We start from the raw sequence: 18,448 nt of genomic DNA on the forward strand, positions 1-18,448 counted from the left end.
AACCCACCCTCCGCTGCGAAAAACAATTTCATGCAGGCAACGGGCAGCTCTTAAGGAAGTCATCAGTGCTAAACTATCGTGCTTCGGTTTCGCATTTTTGCAGCAACTGGATAATGTACACCATGTTCAGCCATCATGCACACAACCCAACAGCACAGTTGCTGAGGCACATCATCTGGATTGCATGCGTCCACGCTCCCCAGCGATCGGTGATCTCCCACCGCCAACTGTACTTCCACTAGCTAGATTCCCCCCAACCGTTCCTTCGACAACCGCTTCTAACCTTCTCCCACCCCACCGCACCCCATGTCCTCCAGCTCAGGTCTCCCAAGGGCTTCCACATAACGTTTGTCTTCTGCTTAATCCCATCCAACCATCTTACGCAGCCATCCCCCTCCCCTTTCCGAGGTTCAGGATAGAACAAAGCTGATGAGCCTCTACGACCTGCGTACTCCAACCTCTTTGCGCACCAGCACCGCACACCAGCACCAACACGCGGCATCCACTCAACGTACTGAACTATTATTGTACTTAACAGTGCCCGTGGTATTTGTTTCCGTTTTCCGGCAACCTAGAGCACCAGTCCGCCGCCTTAGCGGCACAAACACAAGCCCCTTGCAGGCAGGCAGGCGGTTCGCTTCTCACCCTCCGATCAACGCCCGTGAAGCCAAGCCTGCAAGCCCCTAGGACCCCCTGGATTGCTACAGAGTTACAGACCTCAACCTCAATTCCTAAAGCCCTGCCTTGTCCTCTAGGCTTAGTTAGGCCACACAGTCCCTGGCCGCGGAGAGGTAGCGGCTGCCGTGCCGCTGCTGGCCGGCCGCGATGGGCCCCAGGATCGCGGCCCTGGGCTTGAAGCACTGGACGCCGCTGTGTCCGGCCTACTGCCAGAGACAAACCCTCCAGAGCCACCTCCTCCGGTCGCCGGAGTCCACTGCCAGTGGCCAGCGGAGCCCTGGGGCAGCGACACAGCCAGCGTGTTCCCACCCTGTTGTCCATTAGCACCGTCGTAAGTCTCACTCCTTTCCTGCATTTGAACACTCCAGGAGCTTCCAAAGTCGGCGCTGAGGTAATCCCGACCGTAGTCCAGGCCGCTGCTGCAGAAGCTGGGATCGGCGGCGGCGGCAGCAACCCCCGGAACGCTGAGGATGCTGCTGCTGCTGGAGTAAGCGCTGTTGGCCGCAGCAGAGCCGCCGCCGCCACCGCCACCGCCTTGGCGCGGCGTTTGTCCGTAACGGGCCCGGGCAGTTGAACCACCCCCTGCAGTTCCCCCTCGGCTGTCGTAAAAATTAAATAACCGGGCAGTGCCATCGCCCGCTGTCGGTGCGAACAGCAGCCCAGAACTCCCTCCAGGATATTGGGGCCTCCGGGACGCTTCAGGCGAGGCAGCGGCGGTTGCGGTTGCGGCGGAGTCATTCACCGTCTCTATTGCTGCATTGCCTGGGGACCGAAGAAAAGCCAGCAAGTCAATGGTGTCCGGGGCCGTGCTGCCGTTGCTGCCATTACAGACCGGCGACTGGGCCCGCGGGGGCCTCTGCGGCCCGCTACCCGGCTCCGCCACCTCCCCAGCGGAGGCCGACATGGCTAGCGCAGCACCCGCCTCCGGCCCGTGGGCCCATGGTTCCGATATTACCACAGAGCTTCCCCCCGAGGCCCGAGGTTTCGAGTCGAGGGGGTCTGGGGAAGCTCCGCTTTGAAGGAGGGGAAGCGGCGTGTAAGGAGGTGCAGGTGACCAGGAGAACAGCGGGACCCAGGAGGGGCCGCCGCCGCCGCCATCGCTGCTGCCGCCACCGCCGCCGCCACCGCCGCCGCGCGTATTTGACATGTGGGGGTTAGCGTGCCCGCCGCTGCGCTGCACCGGTGGGGGCGGCGGCGGTAGCGGCGACGATGGCCTGGGCTGCTGCTGCCGGGAAGGCTCGGTGGGATGCTGCTGCTGCCGCCACTGCAGTGCCGACCTTGGCGATAGAGTGATGACAGAACCCGCTACGTCCAGGCTGCTGCTGCTGCCACGGGCATGGCTGCCGCCGCTGCCGCTGCCGCCGTAGCTTCGGGTGCCTGCGCTCTCGCTCGCGGTTGCGCTCGCATCTGCTGCCCCCCTTAAGGCCGCTGCCGACACCTGCAGAGAATCTGCTGCAGTCGCCACGCTGCTGCTGCTGCTTGGCAAGCTGTTAAACAATGCATGGCTGCTGTCGCTGGGTGCACCCCCCGATAGTATCGCCAGCGACACGGCGGACGTAAAGCCAGTAGCACCCGTGGCTGAGCTGCTGCCCCCGCCGCCGGATTGCGACTGCCGCTGCCAATCATCTGCAGCCCAATGACGGACACGGGCCCGGCTGCCGCTGCCGCCGCCGCCGCCCCCGCAATGGCCCATGGGACCGTTGGAAGCTCCCGCCCAAGGCGACAACGGCAGGACGGAATCCCTTTGACCGTCAGAAGTCGTAAGGCCGCCGCCGCCGCGGCCGGCGGTAGTGGCGCTGCCCGGCGGCTCCACAGCGGCGACCATCCATGAGCTCTTTTCACGTATTCCTCCGTACACCTCCGCCCCTTCCCTCGCGTCACGTCGGTCCTCTGATGCCCGCCGCGCTGCTTCAGTCGCAAGCGCCGCCGCCCGCCGCGCCCTGGCAAGCCTAGTGGTGCGTGACAGTGCTCTCACCCAGGGCACCATGACGCCTGTTGTCCAGCGGCCAATGTCAGGTGACTGCCGGTGCCGGTGCTGTTGCTGCTCCGGATGCGGGTGCCATTGATCATGCGGCTGCGGCGGCGATGACGCCGGCGGCCGCGGCCACCTCGGTTGTTGCTGCTGCTGTTGCTGCTGCTTCTGCTCTGAGCTGCCGGCAGGCGGCAGGTGCTGGTTCCAGAGGCCTAAAGGTTGGCGCTGCTGCTGCTGCTGCTGCTGCTTCCTGTGCTGATCCTGCTGCGGCCGCCTTTCCAGCGGCGACCGTACCGCCGTCGTGACGTGGATGTGGTGGCCGTCCATCTCACCTCGCGGGGTGCGGCTCCCCGTCTGCGGGTCATTCAGTCGCTGATGCAGGTCCAGCTGTGCAGTCCCCAGCTGCCGGCTCCGCACATGCAGGGGGTTGCTGGCCTGCGGCGACCCCAGCATCAGCCAGTCCTCCGCTCCCAAATCAAGAGGGGGCTCGACGGCGGCGGCCATGGCGGCTGCGGGGCTGCTGAGGCCGGTGGAGGCGATGCCTGGACGGCTGCCGCGGGTATTACCGGCGTTGCCGTTGCCGTTGGCAGTTGAGGCGGCGGCCAACACGCCTAGGAGGGATCTCCCCGGCCGTCGTCGATTAGCACCACCCGCCGCCGCCGCCGCCGGCGGTGCCACCACCGGCCTCTGCCGTCCCAACGGCGAGACCTGGTCCCCCCACCGGCCGCGGCCGTGTCCTCCGCGAGCGGCACTTCCTCGTCCATGTGCCCCCTCAGAGAGGCCCCGTGAGGAAGGGGAGCTAGTAGCGAGAGGCGTGCAGTCCTCCCCCAGCCCTTTCCGCTGCTCGTGCTGGTGCTGCTGGTGTTGGTGCTGCAGCATGCGGCGATGCACTACGGGCTGTGGGGAGGGCCGCGGCGGGCGGTGGCGGCGGCTGGGTGTACCTGGGCTGCACATGATCATGCGCAGGCGGCGGTGGTGATGGTGGTGGTACTGATGTGGCTGCCGCTCCCCCCGTCCCGGCTGCTGCGGATGATGATGATAGTGATAATGATGGTGGTGATGATGATCCTGCGGCTTATTAGGTGGATGATGACGACCGCGGTCATAATTGCTGGCTGGCTGTTTCTTGCCGGTAAGTAATTCGCCGCTATCGCAAACGTCTCCGCCTCCGTTGCCACTGTCAGCGCTGGCGCTGGAGCACCGTCGGGTCGCTGTTGTTGTTGCTGCTGCTGCTGCTGCTGCTTTCACCGCCGTCGTCGCGTTCGCGTCCTCAGTGCTGGTCGCCGACGCGAACGAGAGCGACAGGGACTGGGACGTGGCGGCGGCCGTGATCGACCCGGAGTCCGCAGTCCGCCCCAGTGGCCTCATCCCCGCCGCAGCCCCTGCACATCCACGAAACAACAGCGCCAGCAGCAGCCCGCAGTGGTGACATTCAGTTCCGTAACAATGACTTTGGGGGAGGGGGTTGCTAGCGCAGGTGGTAGATGCAGCGTTGCCGTATCCATGCCGTAACTGCCTTGTGGCTCTCCCGGCGCCGCCACCTGGGGTCACTTCGTTCGTGATGAGGGTCCGATGCCTCACTCACTCACTCACTCACTCACTCACTCACTCACGTCATCCGACCCGCATTCCGGAGGAGATCGAGGCGGTGAGCCAAAGGCGGTGGGCTTGCACCCCTGGTAGACCAGGCAGACATCTCGGCATCTTTTTATATCCGCACCAGTCAGTTTTGTGCAGTACAGAGCCCGTCGTACGTATCGTGGTATGGTGTGAGCAGCAGCTGATGAGGGCTGTAGCGGCTGGCTTTCTCCCCCTTCTTTCTCCCTCTCTCTCTCCCCTTCTTTCTCTCTCTCTCTCCCCCTTCTTTCTCTCTCTCTCACTCATATGCTGGCACACAAGCCCTAGGGGCCCCCACTCTGCTTCCTAGGTCCGGTCCTACCGCAAGGGCCGCCGTAATCCGCCATAACAGTGGCGACCACTCCCCGGTACCAGAACAGTACCAGAACAGTACCAGAACAGACAGACAGACAGATAGACGGAGCACACACATAGGAGCTCCCTGGTGGAGTGACAGTGATATTGCTCCACATGCACACATGCTCTTCGTGATCCATGGAAAGCGGTGCTCCCTCCCAACACAGGCTGCTGTTGCTGCTGCTGCTAGTGGCCCTTCCCCCACTTGTTCAGCTCCCGGGGGGGATATTGATGGTTATCCCCCCCCGGGAGAATGAGCACCCGCTTGTCCCATTACAGGTCTCGCCATGCATCCTACGCGTATGGTATCCGGTATCGGTTTCAGGCAATTCTGTTCGTCCACGGCCCCGGTTCGTCCGCACCTTGCCGGATCACGGGATTGAAGTACTCGCCAGATTGATCCGCCAGCCACTCCGCCGCGGACATTGCCGCCTCCGTCGCGGGCGCCGTTGCCTTCGCCTTTGCCGCCGCCGCGGCGGCGGCGGCCGCCGCCGCCGCCGCACCCGCCGCGGCGGCAACAGTAATCAAGTCAAACTTCGAAGAACCGGAGAGTTGCCTCCGGGTACCACCGCTTCTTAGCTTCGCTTGATTTTTCAGTGGCGACCGCTGCCACTGCCGTGGCGGCGACTTTGGCGGCGGTGGCGGCTGCGGCGGCAACAACACAGTCGCATCGACTGCGGAGCCGCGTACGGAACCGAGGTTGACGCCGGAAGCTGTTGCCCCGGATGACCCTTGGGCTCTGGGTTGGCCTCGTGTACGAACCCTCAATCCTGTACGACCCCTACCAGCACCCGCACCCGCACCACTACCGCCGTTACCGACAGCAGGTCCGCCTGGCGAAGGGAAAGCAACCGCCGCCGTCGCAGCAGCAGCTGTAGCTGCCTCCTCCGCTGTAGCAGTTGTCCCGCGGCAGTAGCCTTGGTCTAGGACTCTCAGGCTGGAGGCCCCGGCCACCGCCGCACGCCCTGGTGCTGCAGCTGGCAGCATGGCACTGCCGCCCCCACCGACCGCAACTGCCATATCGGTAGCAGTAGCAGTAGCTGAGGGCGGTGGTGCTACGTTATCTCGGAACGGGGGGTTTGCGGCGATCAAGCTGTTCGAAGGCTGTAGCAGCGACGAATGCGGCACCCGCCACGTTGCCGCTGCGGCCGCCACTGCCCTGCTCCGTTCATGCGTGAGGGATCTGACGGCCAGGTGTACGGCATCGCGCAGCTTCAAGCCGTACACGGTCATCGGCGGGCCCGGATGCCGGTCTGATAGGAGGGGAAGGAGGGCTGTGGCAGCGGCCTCGATTGCATCGGGCGAGTACAGGTGGGCTGCTGGCAGCGGCGGCAACGGCGGCGGCCCTGCCACAGCATGCAGGTTGCCGCCGCCATCGTGGCCGCTGCCACCACGCCTCCCGTCTGCACCTCCCACATCACTGCCACCCCGCACAGCACTTCTGGGAATCCTTCTTGTTTCCGCGTTGCTGCCGTCGGCGGCGGCGGCGGCGGCAGCGGCCGCAGCCACAGCGGGCGGCGGCACCACTCCGCCTTGCGGGGCGCTATTCCGGGTTTGGGCCCCCCCTGGGGCCCCCCGGGGCAACCCTGACACGGGAAAGGATGGCACGGGATACCAAAAGGCCATCGGGGGATGAGCCCACGGCACCGGGAACCAGCGCCACTCCTCTGCGCCGCCCGTGTTGCCGTCGCCGTCGTCAGGCACCGAGTCGGCCGGCGAGGCGCAAGCCCTGTCTGCAGCGGGACGGCCGCCGCCGCCCGCCACTTCCGTCGCCTCCGCTGCTGACCCTGTCGGCTGCCGCTTCTTGCGCTGCTGCCGGTAGTAGGTGCCCAGGTACGCCGCGCCCGTAGACGTCCAGGCGGGCGGAGGAGGCAGCGGCGGTCGCAGGGAGTCCCAGCTCTGGTTGAGCTGCCCCGACCGGGAGCGCAGTTCCCGGTGGCGCTGCCGCCTCTTGCGGCTGCGGCTGCGGCTTCCGCTTCTCCTCCGATGGCGATCACCGTGCCTTCTGCTGGCCCCGCCGCTACCGCTGCTGCTGCTGCTGCTGCTCCTAATGCAGCTGCGGTGGCGGCGGCTGTTGCTGTTGCTGCTTTTTGCTTCGGTCTCCCGGTTTGGGCTGTGCGGCGCCCCGTGGTGACGACGACGATGACGACGATGATGATCAAGGTCATGATGATGATGATGATGATCATGGTGATAAAATTCGGAGATTCCTCTGGCCCCGAGCCACCCCCTCCGCGGCCCCAGGCCGCCACCCACAGCCGCGCCGGAATGCGACGACAGGTGAGAGGATGGCGAGGAGGGAAGCGACTGAGATACTGGGAAGGACCGCGACGAGGAGGATAATGTTGAGGAGGTGGAGGAGGAGGGGCAGGAGGACCGAGACGGCGTGCTGCGGCTCCTCCTGCCGGCTCTTCCCCGGCGGCGAGGGGCTCTCCCTTCTGTAGCTGTCAGGTGGGGCCGGAAGGTCAGGGAGGTGGTTGCGGTTGTGGTGCCGTGCGCCGGCTGGGGGCCGTGAGGGTGTGCGGGTGCTGGAGGGCTGGGGGCCACCTGCGCCAGGGGAAAAGGAGGAGGAGCGGATCCAGGACCCCGCCCGAGGTGACGCGGCAGGTGGGGATGCGGTTTGGGTTGTTGTTGTTGCTGCTGCTGCTGCTGCTGCTGCCGCCGTTGCTGTTGCTGGTGTGGTGAGCGCGGATGTTGGAGTGGGGCTGCTCGAGCCCAGCTGTCTACGGAGGCTTCAAGGCTGCCGTCATGCGTGGCGGCGGCGGCGGTGGTGACGGCTGTAGCGGGTCCTTGCACAGCTGGCGGCGAGGGCGGCGGGGGGGTTACCACTGGCGTCGCGATGTTGGCCAAGCCTATGGGAAGTGAAGCGTCAGTTGGGACCGCCGCCGTGGATTGAGACAGAGGCGGAGGCTGTTGTTGTTGTTGCACGTGCTGCTGCTGCAGCTGTAATTGCTGTGCCATTTGCAGCTGCTGTGCTAGCTGCTGTTGCTGTAGCTGTGTGCGTTGCAGAGGTTGTTGTTGTTGTCGCTGCTGCTGCTGCGGCGGCGGCGGCAGCTGTTGTTGTTGTTGTTGTTGTTGTTGTTGCTGCTGCTGCAGTAGCATGCGCGTGTCGGCCAGCAGATCTACTCCTTGAGGCTGTAGCAGCAGCGGCAACAGGAGCTGGAGAACCAGCTGCAGCTGAGACGGCCAGGCCGGCAGTAGCTGCCTGGGCGGCTGCGACAGCAGGAGCTGCTGCTGCTGCTGCTGCTGTAAAAGTTGCAGTGCCTGATCCAGCTGCTGCATTTGCTGCAACTGGTGCAGTGAAAACGAAGCTGCCACGGACTCCTCCGGCGCGAACACCCGTCCGGAGCTAGCCGCCGCCGCCGCCGCTGGCCCCGGCGACACTGTTGGCGGGCCCCGTATCTGCTGCTGCTGCTGCTGTGCTGCTGCTACTGCTGCTGCTGCCGCCGCGGGATTAGCGCCTGCTGTTGACCCGTATCTGCCGGCGGCCGCCGCGCCCGGCAATCGAGGTGATGTTACCGTACCGGCGCCCAAGCTTTGCTGCTGTTGATGATGCTGCAGCTGTTGCAACGGCACGAGGGGTCTGTCTGGGGAAAGAGAACTCGGCGCTGGCAGTGACGCGGAGCCTGAAGCGCCTGAAGCGGAGCGACGGCTGGCGGCAGCGGCAGGTGCTGGGTCGTGTCGAGGCGCGCCTTCATCGGGACGTGAGCCCGAGGTGCTGCCGCCATGGCGGGGACGCTCCCAGACAGCAGCAGTAGCAGCAGGCTCCGGGCTGGCCATGGCTGCAGACAGTTGTTGACGTCGCAGCCGTACATCGCCGATCAAGCTGGCCAGGCCGTGGCTACTGCCACCGACACTACCGCCGCCGCCGCCGCCGCCAGCACTTCCATCTTCGGAGCTGCTGAGCGACGATTGCGGCGGCAGTGGTGCCGGCGGAAGCGACGCTGCACCACCACCGCCGCCATCATCATCATCGTCAGCAAAGCAGACGACGGTGCTGATGTGCGCGGAGACAGTCGGCTCTGGTAGCAGCGGCAGATGCTCAGAAGAAGAGCCGTCTTGGTGCTGAGCGGCGTCGGCTGAAGAAGCTCTGGGGGAAGCCGGCCGCAAGGCATCCCCCGGGGAATCCGCCGCCGCCGCCGCCACCGCCGGGGGATACGCGGTCACACCCACAGTCCCCACACGACGGGCTTGATTTCCTTGCGATGTGTGTACGGCAGCGACCCCGGCACCGTCTGTCCTGCCCGCCGGCAGCTCAAGCCCGCTCAAGGATGATAGGGAGGAGAAATGAACAAGAGACGGCGTTGGGCACTCCTCCATGGGCACGGCAGTGGCTTCGTTGAGACGCAGGCTGAGGGGCACGGAGGCTCGGCGCTGCGGCGAGGGGCTGCTGCTGCTGCTGCTGTTGCGAGGAGCCAGGCCGTAGGTAGGGCTGCTTCTGCCGCCGCTGGGACTGCCGCCGCCGCCAGGACCTAGCACTTGCCCCGCACCAACTGCCTTAACATCATCATCACCATCAGCTGCAGCAGCAGCAGCAGCTGGACCCACAAAGCCAGACGCGGGTGATGAGACCTCGGTGGCGGGGCCCCTCCCACCGCCTCCGGGAACTGACACCACACCACCACCACCACCAATACCACCTCCACCACCAACAGTGTCCCAGACTGGCCCGGAGCCCCCTCCCCCTCCCCCACCCCCACCCCGAGGTGCCGGAGCTACTACGACAGCGATGCGTCCAGTCCGCTCCTCCTCTTCCATCACCGCCTTAGCCCCCACCGTGGCGGCGGCAACTCCACGCCACTCCTCCCCCTTCCTCTCGGCCTCTCGGGACTCGGGTCCTCCTCGCCGCGTCCGATTCCAACCACCCGCCGCGTCTGTATCTGCGTCTGTATCCGCAGCCGCGGCCGCTGCCCAGGCCAGCTCCGGAGCTCTACCAAACGGCCCGTCATCTCTGGCGGCAGCGGCGGCGGTCGCGGCGTTGCCGTCCGGGGAGGTCAGCAACACTGCGTCGTCGTCGTCATGGGCCTTACTGACGCCGTACGGGTCGCCGGCTGCGCCGGCCACACCAACCAAGGCGGCCGGCGGCAGGACACGGCCTCCGAGGGAAGGCCGTGCAGGATGATGAACCACGGACGCAGGTGTTGCATCCTCTGCGGCGCTGCTGATAAGTCTGCTGCTGGATCCCTTCCCCACCGCCGCCGCCGGAGGCATCGCCGGCTCGTACTCCAATCCGGGCAAGAAAAGACTGTTGGAGCCCGACGGCGACGACGACAGCGGCTGTGTGAGCGACAGCAACGGAACGGACTTACGCCCGGACCCGGACACCCGAGGCGGTGCTCTATCTGCAGCGAGGCCGGCCCCGCCGGCTTGTGCTGCTGCCGCTGCTGCCGCTGCCGCCGCCACGTCGGAAGGCCTTTGGAAGCTTGTTGCCGGGAGCTGGTAGCCCATGCGGCCGTCAGAGTAGCGACCCGGTCCGGCAGCCGGCTGTCCCTGGGAGGGGAGGATGATGCGTCCGAGTCCGTCGTCGCGGGAGGGAAGGAACCCGGCTGTGCCGGCGGCGGCGGCAGCAGCCGCGGCCGCAGGAGGCGTGTTCGCTGCCTGCTGGGCAGCGGCGCCTGTCAGCTGCTCAGCTGCAACAAACCCAGAACCGTTGCGGTGGGGAGGGCGGTGCGCTTCCGGAGGCGCTGCAGCGGGCGGTTGCTGTTGCTGTTGCTGCTGTGAGGCTGCCGCATGCAGTGGGGTCATGGAGGCGCCGTTGCGGAGGCTGGACGAGGGCGAGGACGCGGCGGAGGAGGACGCGGCGGAGGAGGAGAGGTCGCCCAGCATCCAGTCCGGAGGCGATGCACGCGTGGCGAAGACACCAGGCCCGCGGCCGCGCGATGCGGCTGCTGCCGCTGCCGCTGTCGCAGCCGTCGCGTCTGAGTCCAGCCCGGGTGGGGTCGTCGTCCGCCGTTGCGACCGCACGGCAGCACTTCCGCCGCTGGCGGCTGCGGCTGCTCCCGAAAGAACCTGCTGCACTTGGGGCGACGACGTTTCCACATTCCGGATTTCCACAAACGGGGATGATAACCCCCGCTGCTGCGGCTGCTGCTGCGGCTGCTGCTGCGGCTGCTGCAGCGGCAGTGGTGGTGGTGGCTGCTCAGGAGCGGTGTATGACGTCGTCAGTGCCGTCATAAGTCCAACCGTATCGGAGGTAGCAGCAGCAGCTGGCTCGCCTCCTGGACTAATGTTGTTGTTGTTATTGTTGTTATTTAAGCCCTGAAGGAGGAGGTTGCCGCTCCTGCTGGTGGTTGCCGTCGTCGCCGCCTGAGAGCTACTCGGAAAGCGTTGCTTGTCGACTGGCGCCCTCTTCAACGCCTGGTAACGACATGCGCCATGCAGAAATACATGACACCGGCAAGAGGGGATGGTTCCTTACGCGTACTGCTTTGTATTATGGCCGTTGGTTACTATAGCCTCCTCCTCCTCCCTCTCCCCCTCCTCCCTTACCCCCTTCCGCCCCCCCTCTACCGGTCACCGACCCCGCTCCAATCATCATCCCAGCACCGCACCCCCACATAAGAGTTCTCTACCTGCTCTCGCTCTTCCATCGCGACATGCTGCAGCTCCTGCCACACCTCAGCAGCGTTGGTAGGAAAAGCCTGCTCATACGCGCGCCCCGCAGCCGCCAGCGCCGTCCGCACCGCCGGCGGCGCCGCCAGCGGCCCCCTCACCACCACATACTGTAACCCGCGGAAAGAGGACTGCCGCATATGGGTCACGGCGGCGCCCCCCGGACCTCCGCTGAGCACTTCCCATGAGGCCTTGTCCTCATCCGTCAACAGGTACACCACCACGATTGCGATGCGGCAGTGACGTCGTATGGTAGGGGCGGTGGCGGCGGCGGCGGCAGCGGTGGGCGTGCCCAGGCCGCCGTCACTGCCGCTGCCAACCTGCGGGCTCGCTCCAAGATTGATGATGGCGGCCGAGGCAATCAGAGCGGGATACAGCGCCGACAGGTCGATGCTGCAGAGCTGACGGCGGAAGCCGGCGGTGGTGGTGGTGGTGCTGGCGGCGCCGCTGGGGTCGGCTCCTTCGGCTCCTTGCATCCCGGCGGCGGCGGCGGCGCCGACAGCCTGTCCGCGCGGAGTGAAAGGGGGAAAGGGGAAGTTAAAGACCCCAGGAGCCCAATCCCCGATCCAAGCGCGAACAGCCTCCTCGCAGGGGTGTGTGTGTGTGTGTGTGTTGAGGTGCATGCAAGGGGGAGGGAGCCACCGGGTGAACAGCACCGAGAACTACATCCACATGTAGTTGGCACACATCCTTTCCCGCACCTGGCGGCTTACTTCAGTACGTCAGTCGTCAACACGGAGCAAGACGGAGCTTAACGCAACACAGGTGGACGCACGCGCATGCAGGCAAGCGCACAGCCGGCGACACACACACACACACACACACACACATACATACACACACACCTGGGTGGCGAGCCCGTGACCCTGCCACCCGCGATGTGGCCCCCTCCCGCACATCCACATCCTCCTCCTCTTACCCCGCGCCCATGTCCGGCCCCCCCCCACCACACACACTCTGCATTTGCTGCGCCCGGGATGGCAGATCCATAAAAGGGAGGAGGAAGCATCCAAAATCCATCCAAATCCATCCACATGGGTAGTGGTAGTGGACCGTCACCGGAACCTCACACACTGCGCACTCCCCCAACCCAACCCAATGGGCCGCATTCACCCCCACATACACACACCCGTGCGGCCCTTCCCCCAGCCCCCCCCCCCAACCTTTCAACCGCCACGCACTCAGGGCCCGTGACTAACTGACTGACGCGACCGCAGTCCTCCGCATAACCCGGATCGCTACAACTACAACTACTACTACTACTTACGTGCAGCAGCTCCCTCAAGATCAGCGACCACAGCTGGCTGTCCGGCGGCCCCAGCATATCCCGCATTCCCCGAGCGGCCTCATCCGGAGCTTGCCGCCGCTGCGAACCGCTGCTGGCCGCTGCTGGTGTGATCTCGCCGTCGCGGCGATGATCTCCTTCTTCTTCTTTTTCTTCTTCTTCTTGCCGCTCCTGCTCGTCTTCCAGTGATGCCAGGTCTGAAAATAGCACGCTGTCAACGCCCGCGGCCATCATGCTACTGCTACTGCTGCCATTACTACTGCTACGGGCCGCTGACAGCGGCACCGATGCTGGCGGTGGCATCGCGGTGAGGTCTATGTGGTGGCTTCCGAGTCGTCGGGCCACACCGCGACGAAGCTCCTGAAAGGCTGCGGCCGTGGGGGCGGGCAGGAAGGATAATGTGGTCTCGTGCAGCAGCGAGGCAGCGGCGGATCGCGTTGTGGCGGCCGCTGTGACGCCGGCGCCCCTGGCGGCGGCGGCGGCGGCGGCAGGTAGCCGCGGCGCGGGGAAGGCCGAGACTGCGCGTAAGCGGCGGTCCAGGAGGGCGTCCAGTGTGCCTGGGGGCAGTGGTGAGGCGACCGCTGCGGCCATTGCCGCCAGGGCGTCGGTGGCAGTGAAGGCGGTGGGAAGGCTGGGAGTGTGGCTGTCCACGTCGGTGTAGTGGGGAGGCTGCCGCAGCAGCGCCTGCGGTCCAGCGGCAGGATCAGGCAGGAAGGCGGCTTGTGCGGGTGGCTTTGCGAGTCTGTGTCTGTGTGAACAAGGGTCTGTTTCCGCCGCCGTGCGATAGGAGGGCGGGAAGGGGGTGAAGGGGCGTGTATGCACGGAAGTGCATATCGAAGCGGCAGCTGGCACGCCACGGGTCGGGTTAGGCATTGCTCCTGCGACTTCTCAGTGCTCGATGGCATGTATTAAAGCATGAGCAAATGTTCGGTTAATACCGGTTTGTCGTACGCAAAAAGTGTGAAACCTGAAGGAACCTGAGTGCCGCCACTTTTCCGAGGCGACATCATGGGACGATGCAAATGGACACCAGGGTAGAATGGGATGACGACGGATCCTGTCGACAAGGCTTTCTCATACGAGGAGGAGGCTGTTCACTCCGGCCTTCCTCAAATTGAGGTTCTATGCAAGGCCGCTGCGCTCATCGGTCTATTTTTTTGCTGCGTTCGCACCTGAAGTAACTCATCCTGTTGGGGGAGGCGTAATTGCAGCGACGCTGGCGTTGGAGCGGCCAACAGCGTTCGCCCCAGAGTTTGGCCGAGCAGCAAATCCAATAGATTGAGAAGCTCCGCCATCTTTATACGCATGACAGCGTGCGGACATGATGATGTGCCTACCAGCAATAGCACATAGCCGTGCTGGGATGTCTGGTAAGCAAGGACGCATGACTGCAGTTGAAGAATGCCGACAGACGTTGCATCTGCTGCTCCTGCCGCGGCTTGGCATGTACATTTCCAATCAAGTAAGAGGTCAGATTCTTTCGGGTATGTCAAAATTGGAAGACCCCCATGCTGTGGGCTGGCGCAGATTGCCACGCCGAGAAGCAGTCGAGCGGAATTGCGTTGGGCAAGTGGCATGCCGGATAATCCTAGGAAAATTCACATCATCATGACATATTGTAACTCTGGGGTAATGCTGGCATGCCAGGAATGATTTGCCAACAGATGCGTTGACCTTTGACCATCTTTATGCACAGTCCACAGTGCGTCTACTGCTGCGTCGCATGATAAAGGATATAGGAATTTATAATTTGATTCATTTGTCAATATATTTACAGGCATGGCACGTAAGAAGGCTACGCTTCTTTAGGCGCCCAACACGGCAAACATGGAAAAAGGAACGGGAAAGTGGGGTCTTGTGCTGTGTATATATTCATTGCTTAACAGCTCTCACAGTGAAGGCTTCGCTTGCGTTCCCTATTTGGCAGGAACGCCTCTTAGGGACGCAGTGGGAATTTGAAGCTGGCGGGCACGCTGCTTGAGGTATGCTGTGAGTATATACTGTATATTGTGTGGTATAAGATACCTGCACGTGGGGTGCTTGGACCCATACGGCTATGGCTTCATGCAGTTCACCACCGGCATCGCCGGAATCCACCAGCTTTGGCCGCACACAACAGACAATTCAGATCCAGGTAGGTAGTGTCTTTGGGGAAACATAGCTGTTTTCTGGTGAGCTGAGCACCTGGCAGACCCAGGGGCCAGGCACCTGGCATTTATTACGACCGCGTGCCGCACCACGTGAGAAGGTTTCACTCCATGCGCTTGCATTCCGCCAGGGGCCTACTGCTGTTCGGCCTTGCCAAAAACTGCTTTTGGAGCTGACCAGGTGAAACTCTCGAAGCCAGTGCCCCGTCGTTCGATGGATGGATGTAACTGACGGCCGCTCACTGTTATCCGTTCTTACTGCCAGCATCCTCCGCCCCGGGCTCTGACCGCCGTCTTCGCCGTCACCGTCTACAAGCGTCGCCATCTTTACTGTCACTTCAGGTTTGCCACTACCGCCTTCACCTTCGGCGTTGCTGTGGCCGTAACTGTCACCGTTGCCATCACCGTCGCCTTCACAATGGACTGGGCCTCTATGCCATACTGTGCCGCACAGCCATGAGCCAGGTTACATCGTACAATGGCACGCAGTGGAATATGATGCGTACATGCGCGGTCGTGTGCATCATGTAGTCATGCATGGCCGGTGGAAGCAGCACTCAGTTCATTGACATATACATGCACACACAAATACAACACACAACATGCAACCGAGGGACAATTTACTGCGTCCCTCCTTAGGGGTTTTGCTTCGGGTGACTCGGCCTCGCGACGACCTTTCTAAATCACTCGCGTATAACAAGTAAAAACGCACCCATACATATACACATATATATTTATATGTAGTGTATATACACACATATAAATATTTATATATGTGTATATATGCACATATGTATGTGCATGCACGAGCATACAAGCGACCTCCCAGGAGTTCTGCTCCTGCTATGAACACACGAGCACAGCAATGCGCGGCGCCCCCCATCCCACACCCCTACAGGGCCTCCTACACACAGAGGCTTGTGTGTACTGCTCCTCTCCCCCTGCGAGCTTTGGAAAAGCAACGCAGCAGCCCTCAAAGCCAAACACTTGGCTTTGAGGGCACACACAGACACACACACTCTCTCTCAGGTCCCTGCGCTTTCCATTCCCCACCCTTTTCCTCCTCCCGCTACCACGCCACCGAACCGGGGCGACATCCGAGGGACTTCAGTGCCGAAGTCCGCCGCCTCCTCATCTTCAACAACTGAGCGGAGCAAGTCTCCAGTCTCCAGAACAAGAGAGGATGGGGAAAGGCGTCACCTTCCCCCTTTCCCCCTCTTGGCTCGACACCGCCCACCCACCCACCCACAGCCACGCACTCTTTGAAAGCGCAACCCAACCCCTATTTTGCACACATTGCCACTGTTATTGCCACCATTCGCTGAGTGCCAATGCACGCACATCTTGACACACGGTGACTGACAAGGCCAGCAAACCAAACCTCTCAATCGATTTAGGAGGAGCAGGAACCAAAAGGAAGATAAAACAACCGTCAAGTTTACGTAATGCACGAAACGGAATTTCGTACAAAGCCAAGATTGCGTCTCGGAAGGAATTTCATGGTTGTACGGCACCGAAACCTTCCTTCCTGCTAGTACGATCGCCGTCCTCAACAGACCTCCTGCCGCCGCCGCCGACCTCCACATGCTAGAAATTAGGCTTGGGTAAATCCTTCGGCGCGTGAGGCAAACAGACAGACAAACAAGCAGGTATTGGCAAGATCTGGCCAACTTATTGCGTCACCAAGTAGGAGGCGGAAAGGCCAAGGAGCGGAAGAGGCGGTGCGCAGTGACGGAACGCACCAACTTTCAGGGTTTGGACAAGAAAGGGGATACGGGGGCGAGTCTTTCCCCCCTCCTCACAATGTAGAAACAGGGGGAAGAGCGTGTGGATAGCGGCCACGGTACCTACCCCGAGCGCCCTCGGCTGTATTTACGAGAGCAATAATAATAGTGCTAGTAGTAGTGGTAGTAGTAGTGGAAATAGCGACGGTAGGAGCTAAGCCGGTGGGATGTACAGCCGGTGTACGGGGCCTCCGGCTGGTCGCAGTACGATGCCCCTGGCAGCCGTATTTCAATTCCTTCATTCATTCGTACCTACACGTCACCGTAGTCCCTTTCCGGGAGCATTATCCTTTCGGGGGTTCTTGTATGGTTACACTTCAAGCTATTAAGCAAGTTCGGCAACCGCCGCAACGAAGCCAACGAACAACAAAAACTCGGGTCGTTACAAGGACGAGCACAGTTTTAGCGGTTGGCGCAGCACCACAGACGGACAGACCGACACATACATATGATAAACGGAACCTCGTATTTAATGTATAAACGCAACATTCCATCCACTTCTGAATGTCCGTACAGAGAGCGTACGAGAGCCATGCAGATAGTTCGACACGCCCTTGGAACACACAACGCGTTGGACGGCACTTGTGGCGGCATCACACGAGGTTATACATAACAAACTTCTGAAACACCAAAAAAGCATCAACTACATAAATCTCGCCAACCAGCCACCACCTGTAAAATCTCTCAATTAACACAAGTGTGTTTGTACGGCACGTAGACTCCAGGTCTGCGGTACCGGCATATATCCCATTGCCCCCATAGGAGGCCTTAAGTACGAGAGCATCCAAAGGTTCCAGGGTTTTGGGTCGGCGCGTCGTACGACCGATTCGTACTGTTGTTATATTTGAGTCCAAAGCGAACGCGCTCGTGTCTCCCAGCATGTTCCCACCACATGGTGAGCAAAACGATGCGGCTAAGCAAAGCAAACCTGTAATTAGGGGCATGACTTCCACCGCGGAGAAGATCGGGAAGCCAGCTCTCCAGAATGTATGTCCGCTTCTGTGGCCTTCCCCCCCAACATCCCTTCCCTCTGCCAAATCGAACGCCCCACATCCCCGCGGCTTTCCCCGGGTGCTTACGACCTCCCCGGTTTCATTGTTATCGTGTTATTGTATAAAAAGAACGCTAGAAAAACCATACTGGCTCCCTATAAAACTAAAACCCATATATGCAGCAAAAAGAAAAGAGAGGAACACGAAAAGTACGAGTACCAACAAACGCGGCGTCCGCAAAGGGTACACGACAAATTGCCTACTTGTCGTCGTTCTTTCCAACGTGTTGCCGTGCGCTGCCGGCAAAAAGTGCGGAGGCGATGGGGGAACGAGGAGAAAACGGTCAAGAGACATGTTTTCCTGTCCTCCTGCAACAGCCTTGCCGAAGGAAATAAAAGGGCGACGAGGAGAGGCATTTTTGCCATTGTGCTGTACGCCATATATCGCCCACAATCGGCTGCCTGCTATTATGCACCAGCGTAAGGGGCCCCCTAGATATCAATGTATTATGCACACCGTTACCACCAACACCACTATCAGATAAATCACGCCATATCAGCAACAGCTTCACATCAGAGCATCTTGGCGCCTGTCGTGCTTCCCGTTAGAGCGAGAGAGCCTGCGAGAGCCCGTGCATGTGCCCCCAGCCTAGCCCGAAAGGATGGCCAGCATATTTCAGCGGGTGCACAACAAAGAGGCAGAAGGACCACGAAACGAGCGAGGCATTTGCCCGACAGCACGCCGGCCCACTGACCCATGGGTCAGTCATGCCGCCGAGCAGTCAGTTGTGACAACCGCCAGCCACCAACAGAAAGCCAGGTCATCGTGGCGACAGTGTCATCGTGCAGCAGCCATCACCGTGCGATTCTGGGTAAAAAAACATCACAGGTACGACATGTCGTATACAGGGCCCGGGCACATGGGCTTTCGGGGGCCATACGGCGGCGGCCCCAGGCAAATGTCAGCCTTCTGCGCCGCCGCTGCTGCCCCCGCCACCACCCTCG

General features: G+C 62.2%; 1 protein-coding gene across 1 annotated transcript; it reads right to left on the bottom strand.

Moving 5' to 3' along the window:
- Positions 1 to 757: 757 nt before the first annotated feature.
- VOLCADRAFT_90239 (uncharacterized protein) lies at positions 758 to 13,816 on the bottom strand (the record flags this gene model as incomplete). Its single annotated transcript, XM_002949881.1, has 11 exons — positions 758 to 3,547; positions 3,899 to 4,032; positions 4,987 to 5,298; positions 5,422 to 6,532; positions 7,172 to 7,476; positions 8,149 to 10,636; positions 11,197 to 11,556; positions 11,643 to 11,739; positions 12,156 to 12,202; positions 12,504 to 13,205; positions 13,694 to 13,816. The coding sequence occupies 11 exons, from the start codon at positions 13,814 to 13,816 to the stop codon at positions 758 to 760; spliced, it is 8,469 nt and encodes a 2,822-aa protein (XP_002949927.1).
- Between the last annotated feature and the right edge of the window lie 4,632 nt (positions 13,817 to 18,448).

The sequence above is a fragment of the Volvox carteri genome (genome assembly GCF_000143455.1).
Source record: "Volvox carteri f. nagariensis unplaced genomic scaffold VOLCAscaffold_16, whole genome shotgun sequence".
Classification (NCBI taxonomy): Eukaryota; Viridiplantae; Chlorophyta; class Chlorophyceae; order Chlamydomonadales; family Volvocaceae; genus Volvox; species Volvox carteri.